At 38.3% G+C, this 13,939-nt stretch overlaps 1 protein-coding gene across 1 annotated transcript in view; it reads right to left on the bottom strand.

The window, feature by feature from the left end:
- Window positions 1-1,318: 1,318 nt before the first annotated feature.
- nr3c2 (nuclear receptor subfamily 3, group C, member 2) overlaps window positions 1,319-13,939 on the bottom strand; it is a 160,584-nt gene continuing 147,963 nt past the window's right edge. Inside the window, exons 8-9 of the mRNA XM_057843973.1 lie at window positions 9,809-9,966; window positions 1,319-5,553 (exon numbers count right to left, since the gene is read on the bottom strand). Coding sequence (XP_057699956.1) covers window positions 5,398-5,553; window positions 9,809-9,966 — 314 coding nt within the window. The 3' untranslated portion in view covers window positions 1,319-5,397. The remainder of the gene's footprint in view (window positions 5,554-9,808; window positions 9,967-13,939) is intronic.

Raw genomic sequence — 13,939 nt, 5'->3', positions numbered from 1 at the left:
AATTGCATTATGTTTTTTTGTCGATAAGAAAGTTTGAAACAGTTTGTGCAATTTTTTTGTTGTAAATAATTTTGGCTTTTTTGGGAGGGTCGGGCTTGGAAAAAAATAACATATTTTTGTGTTTAATAAATAATGAGAATAGTGATCATTTTTAAAAAATCTGTAATCCATCTGGTTTTTATTTATTTATTTATTAATGTATCTATTTTTTTGTCAATTCATTTTTTTTTTTTTAATTTTTTTTTTGTTTTAATTAAATCATTTTGGTGTTTTTTGTTTTTGAAAAAAAAACAACTTACATTTTTGTGTTTAATAATGATAATAGTTATCATTTTACTAAAAGAAATCTATATTGAATCTATATTGTTTTTATCTAATTATTATTGGGTTTTCGCCAATTGTCTTTTTTAAATAAACAACTTTTTTTTGTTTAACTAAGTGATAATAATTTAATAATTTTAATGAAACTGTTTTTGTGTGTAAAATATATATTTTTTTAAATATCTAATATTCTGGAGGAATTCATATGCTGTATAATTTTTTTTTTTTTCTTAATATACATTATCTCGGGAAAAATGTGTTTTGTGTGTGTAATAATTATAATAATAGTGCTAAATTTAAAAATCTGAACTACTTTGTTTTGTGTTTAAAAGTAACTTTAGAACAGTTTTTGAGGGTTAGGGTTTTTTTGTTCAATCATTTTTATGTGTTTAACTATCATATTTTTGTGTATATTAAGTATAATAACACTAGTGATCATTTTAAAAATCGATAATCTAGTTTTTTTTATTTGTATGTTTTCTTTTTGGGGTTTTTTTGTGGTTGGTTGTTTTTTTTGTGCATGTGAAAACATTTTTAAAACCTTTTGGGGTTGATGTTTTTGACTGGAAGAAAATGACAATAATTATATTTTTATTCTATTTTATTATTTATGTATTTTTTTTTTTTTTTTTTACACTAAATAATAATATTTTAAATTCCGTAAACGATGATTGTGTGTAAACGATTTTTTGGGTGGGGGACTTATGGGAACACAGTATATATGAATAAAATGAATACCCTCCTGAAATATTACAAACGTTATTACATGTATTTTCTCCCATTCGGGTGTCTTTTCTCAGCCTGAAAAAAGTGCAATAAATAGAAACAAGCAAACTTTGGACAAGCATTATTTTTGTTGTTGTTGGACAGACGACAACATGTGTGTGAGTGTATTTCGTGTCTGTACAAATGTTTGGCCTGGCATTAGTAAGAAATGAAGCACCTCGATGTAAAAAGGAGCGTCTCGTCTCGTCCCCCGAAAAAAACTAGAGACAACTCTTCTAAAAATGCTTTATTAATAGTTGGACTTCCGGGTGACAAAGTGACTTTGCTGCCTTTGCTCGTGAGGCAAAACAGACGTCAAATAGGACAAGCTGCACAAACGTTAGCGCGTCGCGTAGCCTTCCCTTCCGTTAGCGCCATTTTTTTCTTTCTTACCCAAAATGAATCCCTCAAGAATATTGTCTTGATTATACACCCGCAATAGTGACTCGGTTAGTTGTTTGCATATTAGTTTGGATTGTTTCATTGCATGTCGGGACAAAATTATTCATACCCAAACAGAATATTCGTGGTTTCAAGAGAATCATTTTGATGTGGAAATGAGACAAAGTGACAAAAGAAAAACTTATGTGACGTTATCGTGCTTCAACTAGAGTTGTCCGATATTTTTGTGTAGCCGATATAGCGGCTATTATCGTTTGATATTATCAGTTGGCCGATGTGTGGCCTTTATTGGTAAATATCGGCCAATATCGACCAGTATATAGTCCAATGTATCTGCTTTTATCGGTCGATATAATCAGTTGGTCAATATGTGGCTGATATATCGGCCTATATATCGGCTTATTAGCTGATTTATCGGAAGATATCAGCCGATGTATCGGCCAATATGATCAGTTGGCCGATATGTGGGCTTTGTTGACCGATATCAGAAGATATCGACCGATATATCGGCCGACATATTGCCTATTCGGCTGAGATATCGGAAGATATCAGTCGATATATCGGCTGAGATATCGGAAGATATCAGCCGATATATCGGCTTATCGGCCAATATGTCGGTTTTTAACGGCAAATATGATCAGTTGGCCAATATGTGGGCTTTGCTGCCCAATAGCAGAAGATATCGACCGATATATCGGCTTTATCTGCTGATATATCGGCCAATATTTCGGTTTTTAAAGGCAAATATGATCAGTTGGCCAATATGTGGGCTTTGCTCACCAATATCGGAAGATATCGACGGATTTATCGGCTTTATCTGCGGATATATCGGCCAATATATGTTTTTTTTATCGGCAAATATGATCAGTTGGCTAATATGTGGGCTTTGCTCACCAATATCGGAAGATATCGACGGATTTATCGGCTTTATCTGCGGATATATCGGCCAATATATGTTTTTTTATCGGCAAATATGATCAGTTGGCTAATATGTGGGCTTTGCTCACCAATATCGGAAGATATCGACGGATTTATCGGCTTTATCTGCTGATATATCGGCCAATATGTCGGTTTTTATCGGCCAATATGATCAGTTGGCCAATATGTGGGCTTTGCTCACCAATATCGGAAGATATCGACGGATATATCGGCTACATCTGCTGATATATCGGCCAATATATGGTTTTTTATCGGCAAATATGATCAGTTGGCTAATATGTGGGCTTTGCTCACCAATATCGGAAGATATCGACGGATTTATCGGCTTTATCTGCTGATATATCGGCCAATATAACGGTTTTTATCGGCCAATATGATCAGTTGGCCAATATGTGGGCTTTGCTCACCAATATCGGAAGATATCGACGGATATATCGGCTTCATCTGCTTATATATCGTTTTTTAACGGCAAATATGATCAGTTGGCCAATATGTGGGCTTTGCTCACCAATATCGGAAGATATCGACGGATATATCGGCTTCATCTGCTGATATATCGGCCAATATATTGTTTTTTATCGGCCAATATGATCAGTTGGCCGATATGTGGCTTTGTTGACCGATATCAGAAGATATCGACCGATATATCGGCCAACATATCGCCTTGTCGGCTGAGATATCGGCCAATATATCAGTTTTTATCAACCAATATGATCAGTTGGCCGATATGTGGGCTTTGCTGACCAATATCGGAAGATATCGACCGATATATCAGTTTTTATGGGCCAATATGATCAGTTGGGCGATATGTGGGGTTCATTGACCGTTTTATCAGCCGATATATCGGCTTTTATTTATTTTAAAAATCAGACTGGATAATATCGACATCGGGTTTTACATTATCGATTTTGGATCAATATGCATGTCGCCTTCAAAGTGAATGTGGAAGCCTTTGTACAAGGGCTGGTCATAGCTTAGAACAGCAGTTATTCTTATTGACCATTAGATATCTCCAAACAAAGATGCTTGGGATTTGTTATGTGAGTATTCATTAACATTGGTAAAGCATCCAGTGGGGCATCACAATACAATTAGCCATAATTCGTTAAGTCCACGACCGCATATAATTGCGATTTTAGCTTTGCTGTTATTGTTGGTACATCGGCTCACTTCTGGTTGAATCTGCGGCATTTTTTTGGGTCACTTCTTCTTGATTTTGAGACTTTCAAGGGTCACTTCCTGTATATTTAGGGGTATTTTGTGGTCCAGTTCCTGTTGATTTCGTGTCACTTTCTGTTGATTTTGGGGCATTTCTGGGTCATTTCCTGTTAATCGGTCACTTCCCGTTGATTTTGGGTTTAGGTGAACTTTATCTCGATAAGAAAGCCCCGGTTCCTCCGTCAACTGGCTGGTTAAGGAAAGTTAAAGGCAAGGCAAAGGCCAACGCCCGTCACCGACTCCTCGCTTCTGTTTGCGATACCGGTCAATGAGTGCGGTACTTCTTCCAGGATCGGGACTTATTTGTTTTTACCACTATATTATTTGTTTCGTCCGTATAATCCATTTGAATTGTTTAGCTTCTTTCAAACCGATTTTCAGAGTTCTTGTTTAGTTCTGGTTTTAGTTCTTCCATCTTCTCGTTTTATTATCGAGTCCTCCGTATTGCTGAGTTTAGGGTAAAGGAGAGGGTAGGGGGTTCTTATTTAATCCTCTCCCTCTTTCGTACGCCCACCTAGCTGTTAAGGTTAAGCATGGTTGTAAAGTGTTTTATGGTTAGGGCCTAGTCTCCCAAACCGTCAGGATTCTAGCTTTGCCCCCTATTGGTTGAGGTCAGGCATTATTCTGAATTTTTGGGTTTAGGGCTATCGGTCCAGTTCTTTTTCCAAAAGCTCAAACGGGTTGGGTTTTGACGCGGGTTCCAAACGGTTGTGACCAGAGCAGCACACCCACTGGTTGAGGTAAGGCACTACCCAGAACCATTTGGGTTTAGGGCACACGTTCCAATTCTTTTTCAAATAAACACAAGGGTTTGGTTTAGAAGTGTACTTCAAAAATGTTGAGTTTTGACGTGGGTTCCGAACGGTTGTGCTTAGAGCAGTGCCCCCCAACTGTTTGAGGTTAGGCACTACCCAGAACCATTTGGGTTTAGGGCCTACGTTCCAATTCTTTATTCAAGAACCTTTGGGTTTAGTGATTAGGTTAGTTATCAATAATTCATTAATTATTTTTATAATTTTTGGATATGCCAATGAAGATTCGTGCAGGTTTGGATCTAAATTTTGGCCATTAGAAATGAATGGGAAAGTTTTTGGTAAATTTTGGTCAAACCATACAGTTTTGGCAAAACTGTATACAACCTTTGTGCCCCATAACATTTGATTTGTTTCATGTATGAATGATGTGATTTTGATAAGACCGGACAACTAATTTCTATTTATTTGCGTATTTTGCCACTTTGTCATGCCACTTCCACATTCAACTTATCGCATGAAAATTCCTTCAGGTAGGACTCATTTTGCTCTCCGTCCTTTTTTTCACCAATTGAATTTCATAGTGAGCTCACGTCGATAAATATGTAGCCCTTGGAAAACATCCCACTTGACCTTTGACCTCATATTCATGCGCGATGTCGTCGGTTTGTAGTCCTGCTGGAGATATGCGGCAAAGCAACGTCTAAACTATTGGCGTATATCCATTTACTGTATGTGAATTTTTTTCATTTTGAGGGATTTTCTTGTCCTCGGGATTCCTAGGAAAATGTATGGCTTTACCTCCGTTGAAAACATAGCGTCTTTGGGGTGCACGAGGATTAGAAAGACCGCTTCCCGACGCCGACCCGCTTTTGGCGCGTTCTTGCGGCGCGCTACAGGCGCTAGCCGGCTTCCCCAGCCTTGCATTGGTTCTCGCGTCCGGGTTCTCGGCAGCGTTTTTCAAAAGTTTTCAGGTTTTTCTTTTTTGCCGCCCCTCGTGTCACTTCTTGTGGAAGTAGATGGTGTGGGTGAGGCCCGACTCCACCTTTGGTATCTGGTCACTGATGATCTCCACCAGCATGTCGGGGAACTCCACCTTCAAGGCTTGCGACTCGCGGAAGGTGTAGAAGCAGAAGTCCAGCAGGTTGGCCACCAGCTGATGCACAAAATAGTATGTCGGTTAGATTTACAAATAGTTTTGATACACAACAGGCTGATGTCATTTCCATCTATGTCGCCTTATAGTAAATTCAATGACTTTGTTCTCTTAATTGATAGGGTTTTTTTTTTTCAAAAGGTATTGCATAATGGATGACTTTGTAGTAGCAAATAGGAAGTAGATGATTGCGCTCTGTAAATTCTGCCTAGCAACAAGCTTTATAAGGGAAACGAATTTTAAACAATTTGTAGAATACCTTTACATTTATAAAATGTTGAATTTCTATGGTGCAACCTTTCTAATTTTTTTGTAATTTTGTAAATTAAGTTTTTCTCTGGGATATTATTATTATTATTTTTTAATCTGAAAGAAATTGAAGAAAATTGTCTAACTTGCATAACAAAAGTCCGCTAGCTTAAATGCTAAATAATGCTAATGTTTACAACAATTGGCTAACTTGCATAGCAAAAGTCCCCTAGCATAGTAAATTCAATGGCTGTTCTCTTATTTGATGATTTTTTTCTCTCTCAAAAACTACTGCATAATGGATGAATTTGTAGTAGCAAATGGGAAGTACATGTTTGTGCTCTGTGAACTCTGCCTAGCAACAAGCTTTGGAAGGGAAGCAAACAATTTGTACAATCCTTTATTTTTTTTATTTAAAACGTTGAATTTCTACGGCACAACTATTTTGTAATTTTTTTTTGTAATTTTGTAAATTAAGATTTTTTTTCTGGGACATTCCATTTTTTAAAATGTATTATTATTATTATTTAATTATTTACTTGGGTATTATACTGTACATTTTTTCTGCAAATGACGTATATATTTTTCAACACGTGAAAAAAAAATTACAATTGCCAAACTTGCATAGCAAAAGTCTGCTAGCTTAAACGCTATACAATGCTAATGTTTACTACAATTGGCTAACTTACAGAGCAAAACTACGGTAGCTTAAATGCTATATAATGCTAATGTTTACCAGATACTTTTCTCATGCAGACCAGATTGTTTCTCGTGTGCACCAGAAACTTTCTGGCAAAAATTAGCATTACATAGCATTTAAGCTAGTGGACTTTTGTTATGCAAGTTACCCAAATGTTTAATTGGTGCAATTGGCTAACTTGTATTGCAAAAGTCCGCTAGCTTAAATGCCGTACAATGCTAATGTTTACAACAATTGGCTATCTTGCATAGCAAAAGTCTGCCAGCTTAAATGGTATATCATGCTAATGTATACCAGATAGTTTTCTCGTGCGTACCAGATTGTTTCTCGTGCGTACCAGAAACTATCTGGTGCACACCAGATAGTATGGACTGCTGGTGCGCACCAGAAACAATTTAGTAAACGTTAGCATTATATAGCATTTAAGCTAGCAGACTTTTGCTCTGCAAGTTAGCCAATGGCGTACCGCACGCAGTCTATTTTTAGACCGTGACGCCGCATCGTAAAGCGGAAGTAAAGCCGAAGTGGGACATTATAGACCCGCCCTCGCATAGACCCCACGTAAAAAGTGCTACGTTTCGCCGGTAATCTTTCAAAAACGAACATGGCGATCACGCATTGCTTTTTTGGAACTTGTAGAAACGACTCTAGACATTACGACCATGAAGGATGTTTTCTTCATACGTTCCCGGAAACCAAAAACTCGGGATGAAAAAATGTGAAAACCGAATCAACTTGCGTGGACTTTAACACCAGCTCGGCGAATCCATTCACGTTTCATATGCAGTAAACATTATGTTGGGTTAGCATCGTCTTTCAGAGGACAAAGAGGTAAGCCATTTTTATATTTTTACTTTTTTTTTTTTAGCGTAACATTGTGCCGTACTGCTTGTGTCTGACAATGAATGACCTGAAAAAAACTACGATGGTATCTGACTGCCACTTTTACCGTTTCTGTTATATATATATATATATATAACAACTTTAGTAAGGGGGAAGTGTAAATAAATTATAGGATTAAGATGTGTTATCAATGAAAAAATTAAAAGTGTTCGTTGGCTGTCACTGAGTAGCATTTGCGACCGCTACACAAAGCTAACTAAGTTACCCCCAAGAACGTTAAGAGACGTAGGACAACCAGAGGATATATAAAAAAGACAGGGCTGATGGTAAAGGATAGCTTGTTGAAACTGGAGAATGTCATTGTCAGTCGCGTCGGTTAAAAAAAAGCTAAAGCTATGCTTAGGTCGGCTCGTTTTTTTCGTCTTTTTCAGCCTTCGACGCTAAAGCCATCTCTTTAACTGAACATTTTTATGTTATTCCACATCTATGCCAGTCAATTTGGCACCAGGCACATCATTTGCGGAGAGAATTGGTAGGTTTAGCCCTGTAAACATCTCCTTCGTACACGATTTCCATTCATTTCCTATTAGGGACAAATGGTGGCTTGTCCTTGCATAGCAACCGTAGCTAATACCATGAATATTAATGAACGGAAGTGACGTGTTGCTTGCGGTACGCCATTGTTGCATTGGTTAAATTGCATAACAAACGTCCGCTAGCTTGAATGCTATATAATGCTAACGTTTGCAACAATTGGCTAACTTCTATAGCAAAAGTCCGCTAGATTAAATGCTATATAATGCTAATGTTTACAACAATTGGCTAACTTGCATGGGAAAAGTCCGCTAGCTTAAATGCTATATCATGCTAATGTATACCGGATAGTTTTCTCGTGTGTACCAGAAACTATCTGGTGCACACCAGATAGTATGGGGTGCTGGTGCGCACCAGAAACAATCTAGTAAACATTAGCATTATATAGCATTTAAGATAGCAGACTTTTAATGTGCAAGTTAGCCAATTGTTGCATTGGTGCCATTGGCTAAATTGCATAGCAAAAGTCCACTACTTAATTGCTATATAATGCTAATGTTTACAACAATTGGCTAACTTCCATAGCAAAAGTCCGCTAGATTAAATGCTATATAATGCTAATGTTTACAACAATTGGCTAACTTGCATGGCAAAAGTCCGCTAGCTTAAATGCTATATCATGCTAATGTATACCAGATAGTTTTCTCGTGCGTACCAGAAACTATCTGGTGCACACCAGATAGTATGGGGTGCTGGTGCACACCAGAAACAATCTAGTAAACATTAGCATTATATAGCATTTAAGATAGCAGTTTTTTGCTGTGCAAGTTAGCCAATTGTTACATTGGTGCTATTGGCTAAATTGCATAGCAAAAGTCCACTACTTAATTGCTATAGCCTATAGTGTTCATGTTTACAAGAGTTGGCTAACTTGCCCAGCAAGTCTGCTAGGCGCTAGCTTAAATGCTATATAATGCTAACGTGTACAACAATTAGCTAACTTGGATAGCAAAGGTCTGCTTGCTTAAATGCTAAATAATGCTAATGTTTACAACAATTGGCTAACTTGCATAGCAAAAGTCCACTAGCTAAAATACTAAATAATGCTAATGTTTACAACAATTAGCTAACTTGCATAGCAAAAGTCCGCTATCTTAAATGCTATATAATGCTCATGTTTACTAGATAGTTTCTGGTGTGAACCTGATTGTTTCTCATGCGCACCAGATTGTTTAAATTCATTTTATTTCTGTCGATTTCCCTTTAGGCGCTCCATAAAATACAAACAAATGAATATCGATACTTTTGCAATCAATTATTGTGTTAGGATAAAACATTTCTACCGATACTTAGATATTAATCGATACCTTTCACAACCCTATTAACTATTAGCAAGGAAATGACTCCTGAGAAATTATCCTTCTGACAAATATTTTTTTTTCTTGCAAAACAATGTTTCCTCAATCATAAAGTATAAGTGTCGTGACAATAGTGTTGTTATCAGATTGTTCTATTGTCCATGTTTTCCAAAAATGAGCTCTGAGGAAACCTTTATGCAGAGCAAATCCAACTCTCTATTCAAGTGACCACAAGGGGGCACTTGTGACTTCCCTGATTATCTATGATGCATTAGCCTCAGCTATTCATCCACTCATTAAGGTTAGTGAATTTTGGCAAGCGAGAGCCCTACAGTGACCGCCGCCATCCAGAAAAACTGTCACTTGGCCCGGTTCCGCTTTCTGTTCTGGTCGGCCGAAATAACCGCAACCCCCTCGGGGGGCCAGATTGGGATGCGCTAATCCCTATTTGGAGCCGGCGCATCGGCCAAGCGCTAAGTATGATCCAAATCCGCTCTGCCGCCATTCCAGAAAACGAAAAAAATATATATATTTCCAATGATTGGAGCTTCCGAAAGCTGCCTGTACTTACGTCGTGCATGGCGTCCAGTAGCTTGGTGAGCTGGAAGAAGCGCTGCCAGGTTTGGCCCGAGTTGTTGGTGGCCTTGCCCACTGAGCGCCGGAGCTCCTTGATGTAATTAACTCGCATCTCCTCGAACGCCGCCTGGTTCTTCAGACCCTCTTTGGGAACTGCGGAGCCAACACATATCACAGTTGTTAGGCAAAGTGGGTGCGATCTGAATTCAGTCACGATGACCATAGATGTCCAATCCATTTGAAGTAGAAGTCCAAATGGATCGGAAGTCTACTAGGGTGTCAGACCGAGCCGACGAGGTGGACTCAGTTGCGGAGTTTCGGGCAAAAAACTTTTATTTTGAAAACAAAGGTTCTTCCGCTGACATGCGGGGATGAGGAAAAGTACAAACAGAAAGCGCTCCAACTCGCGCTCAAAAATCAACAGGAAGTAACTTGTTAATTCCCAAAATTGAACAGGAAGTGACCTATAAATGCCCACAAAAGACCGGCAGTGAATGTTCCGGTTTCAGTGCCTTTGACGGGTCTTGACGTCCAATCCAGTCAACATAAATTGTAGAGCTGGGAATCTTTGGGCACCTAACGATTCGATTACGATTACGATTCAGAGGCTCCGATTCGATTATAAAACGATTATTGATGCACCCCCCTCCTTTTTTTTTTTTTTTTTTTTTTAATGTTTTGTACATTAGTTCAAAAATTGTTCAAAAATACTCTCAGGCTAAACCAAACTACAATTTCAGTATCAACATATAACAGTAAACAAATATACAAAAATAACAGTAAATAACAAACTCCATTCTGTATCAGCAGCTTTAAACTACATTCAATTAATTTAATGTTGTGAATCAACCGTTAAAGTTGTTAAAATTGCTCCCGTTATTCCATAATTTCCCTTTTGTCTACTTTCGACATGTGAAAGTTTTAAAACTATTTTAAAGATTGATTCAAGTCAATATTTTACCGATTTAGGAGTATTTTAGATAAAAAGTTAATTAGGTTTGCTTGGAAGGTTCGCTACAACAGCCTTGCAGGGAAGTGTACTGCTTTAAGATGGCGGCCGTTTACTAACGCCCGCATCTAGTTTCTGTAGATGTGCTGCTAACTAGAGGTGTGCAAAATTTCCGATTCTTAGATTATTCACGATTCGGCCGTGGAAGATTCGAGAACGATTCACAAACATCCAAATTCCGATTATTGAAATATGCCAAGTAAAGCGGAAGTACAACACACTCAGCGCGCCGCTCGGTCTTCGGGACGGGACGGAGCGAGATTAGCTAAACATCATGCTTCTCATTACCCGGCCCCTTGGGTAATGCCAATGCTCAACTCACGGCTCTAGCTCAACTCATGCCACGAGATAAAAAACACAAAAACATACCTGACTGCTGCTGAAAAGCTGCTACAAAGTACAGCCACACACTGTTACGGTAGATGTCATTTATATAAGACTAGATGCATTATAGATTCGATAGCATTAACAGCACATCTACAAAAAGCTAGATGCGGGTGTTAGTAAACGGCCGCCATCTTAAAGCAGTACACTTCCCTGCAAGGCTGTTGTAGCGAACCTTCCAAGCAAACCTAATTAACTTTTTATCTAAAATACTCCTAAATCGGTAAAATATTGACTTGAATCAATCTTTAAAATAGTTTTAAAACTTTAGGGAAACTATGGAATAACGGGAGCAATTTTAACAACTTTAACGGTTGATTCACAACATTAAATTAATTGAATGTAGTTTAAAGCTGCTGATACACAATGGGGACTGGAGTTTTTTTATTTAACGTTATTTTTGAATATTTGTTTACTGTTATATGTTGATAGTGAAATTGTAGTTTGGTTTAGCCTGAGAGTATTTTTGAACAATTTTGGAACTAATGTACAAAACATTAAAAAAAAAAAAAAAAAAAAAAAAAAGGACGGAGGTGCATCAATAATCGTTTTATAATCGAATCGGAGCCTCTGAATCGTAATCGAATCGTTAGGTGCCCAAAGATTCCCAGCTCTACTGCTAACGCTACCGAATCTATATTGCATCTAGTCCTATATAAATGATATCTACCGTAACATTATGTGGATGTACTTTGTAGCAGCTTTTCGGCAGCAGTCAGGTATGTTGTTGTGTTTTTTTATCTCGCGGCATGAGTTGAGCTAGAGCCGTGAGTTGAGCATTGGCATTACCCGAGGGGCCGGGTAATGAGAAGCATGATGTTTATCTACTCTCGCTCCGTACCTCATTGCGTCCCGAAGACCGCACGGCGCGCTGAGTGTGTTGTACTTCCGCGTTACTTGGCATATTTCAATGATCGGAATTTGGATGTTTGTGAATCGTTCTTTAATCTTCCACGGCCGAATCGCGAATAATCTAAGAATCGGAAATTTTGCACACCTCTAATAAATTGGGTGTCTAGCACCATCAATGGTAGCGAGTGTGCTAACGTAGACACTATTCTAACGTAAGATTTTGGTAGCAACTTGTTGGTTCCTGACTTTTTTTTTTCTCTTTAAAACAGTGACACATTTCAAATATATATATATTGACTATTGGGCTACAAAGTATCGCGATAAATCAACTTTTCTATATATCGTCACACCCCTAATGTCTACTGTCGTCAATAGCAGCCAAGGAGTTAACTGAAAAATTCGGGTAGTCGTGAACGTCCTAAGAAGATGCGCAAAAAATGTTGGCACGCCACATTGATTGTTCCGTATATACAGTACAAAAATATTCCACAAATGGAAATGGGTTAAAAAAGTCATAATTTGTGCACAAAGGGGTTAATCGAGCAACTAGCCCGGATTATGATTCGGAGGAACGGCTAGCTTGCCCGTCAGCTATTTCCTGTCTCTTAAAGAAACGGCGTTCCGAGGTCAATAATGCGCTTTCGTATTCGCCTGATTATTACTTGCACCTCTTTCAACACAGATGAGCAAACACCTCGCGGCGTGGATCACCAAGAAGATTCGAAAACAGGCGGTCAGGGCTTATTTCATGGCTGACATGATGAGAATGTGAGAACACCCAAGACACACGCTTATTGGACCTTTTGTTGTTGTTGTTTTTTCCCTCTTCCTCGCCGCTGACCCACATACGCCCTGAATAGAAAGTGACCTGACATTTAGGAGTGTCCCCAACCTCCCTCCAAACAGGCCACTCTCATATCGTGGTAATTGGTGTCATAGATGTTTTTGCTGCAGGTAATGTGCCTGAAACGTGATCCAAAATTCAGTCTGATGGAATTGACTTGAAAGTTTTAAAAAAAATAGCTTTGTGTTAGCGTTGGATATGTCTATCAAAACTCATACAGAAAATCAACTATTTTCTTGGTACCTCACGATGCGATTTACGATACAAAGCTCACGATAACGATGATCTCACGATATAGCGATACAACGATTATAGATACATTGGTCAGGAAATCATGCTAATTAGAATTTTAGACCATTCTTTGGCTAACTGCTCCAGGTCTCTGAGATTTGAAGGGTGCCTTCTCCAGACTGCCATTTTAAGATCTCTCCACAGGTGTTCTATGGGATTCAGGTCTGGACTCATTGCTGGCCACTTTAGAAGTCTCCAGTGCTTTCTCTCAAACTATTCTCTAGTGCTTTTTGAACTGTGTTTTGGTTCATTGTCCTGCCGGAAGACTGAGGCAGACCCAGCTTTCTCACACTGAGCCCTACATTATGCTGAAAAATTTGTTGGTAGTCTTCAGACTTCATAATGCCATGCACACGGTCAAGCAGTCCAGGGTCAGAGGTAGCAAAGCAACCCCATAGCATCAGGGAACCTCCGCCATGTTTGACTGTGGGGACCGTGTTCTTTTCCTTGAAGGCCTAGTTTTTTATTTTTTAAAATGTTTTATTTATTTATTTATTTTCCCTTCAGGCATGACAAATCCAAGCCTGTTATTAAAATGTTTTTCGAGGATCTTTGATAATTAAACCCGAAAAGAAAAGGGCTGACAGGAGAAGCCGAAGCTTATTGAAACCCGTCCCCAGTATACCATAAAGGACGCAGAAAATATCAAATATCAATTTTTGTCATTCAGATTTCGTAATGTTTACAAGTTGTTGTTTTTTTTTTAATAATAACCATCCCCCCTGATTGTTCATTTTCCCAATGGT

Source organism: Corythoichthys intestinalis, chromosome 8, assembly GCF_030265065.1.
Source record: "Corythoichthys intestinalis isolate RoL2023-P3 chromosome 8, ASM3026506v1, whole genome shotgun sequence".
Lineage (NCBI taxonomy): Eukaryota > Metazoa > Chordata > Actinopteri > Syngnathiformes > Syngnathidae > Corythoichthys > Corythoichthys intestinalis.
Note: the sequence above shows the minus strand (reverse complement) of the source record. Positions and strands in the feature narration are given on the sequence as shown.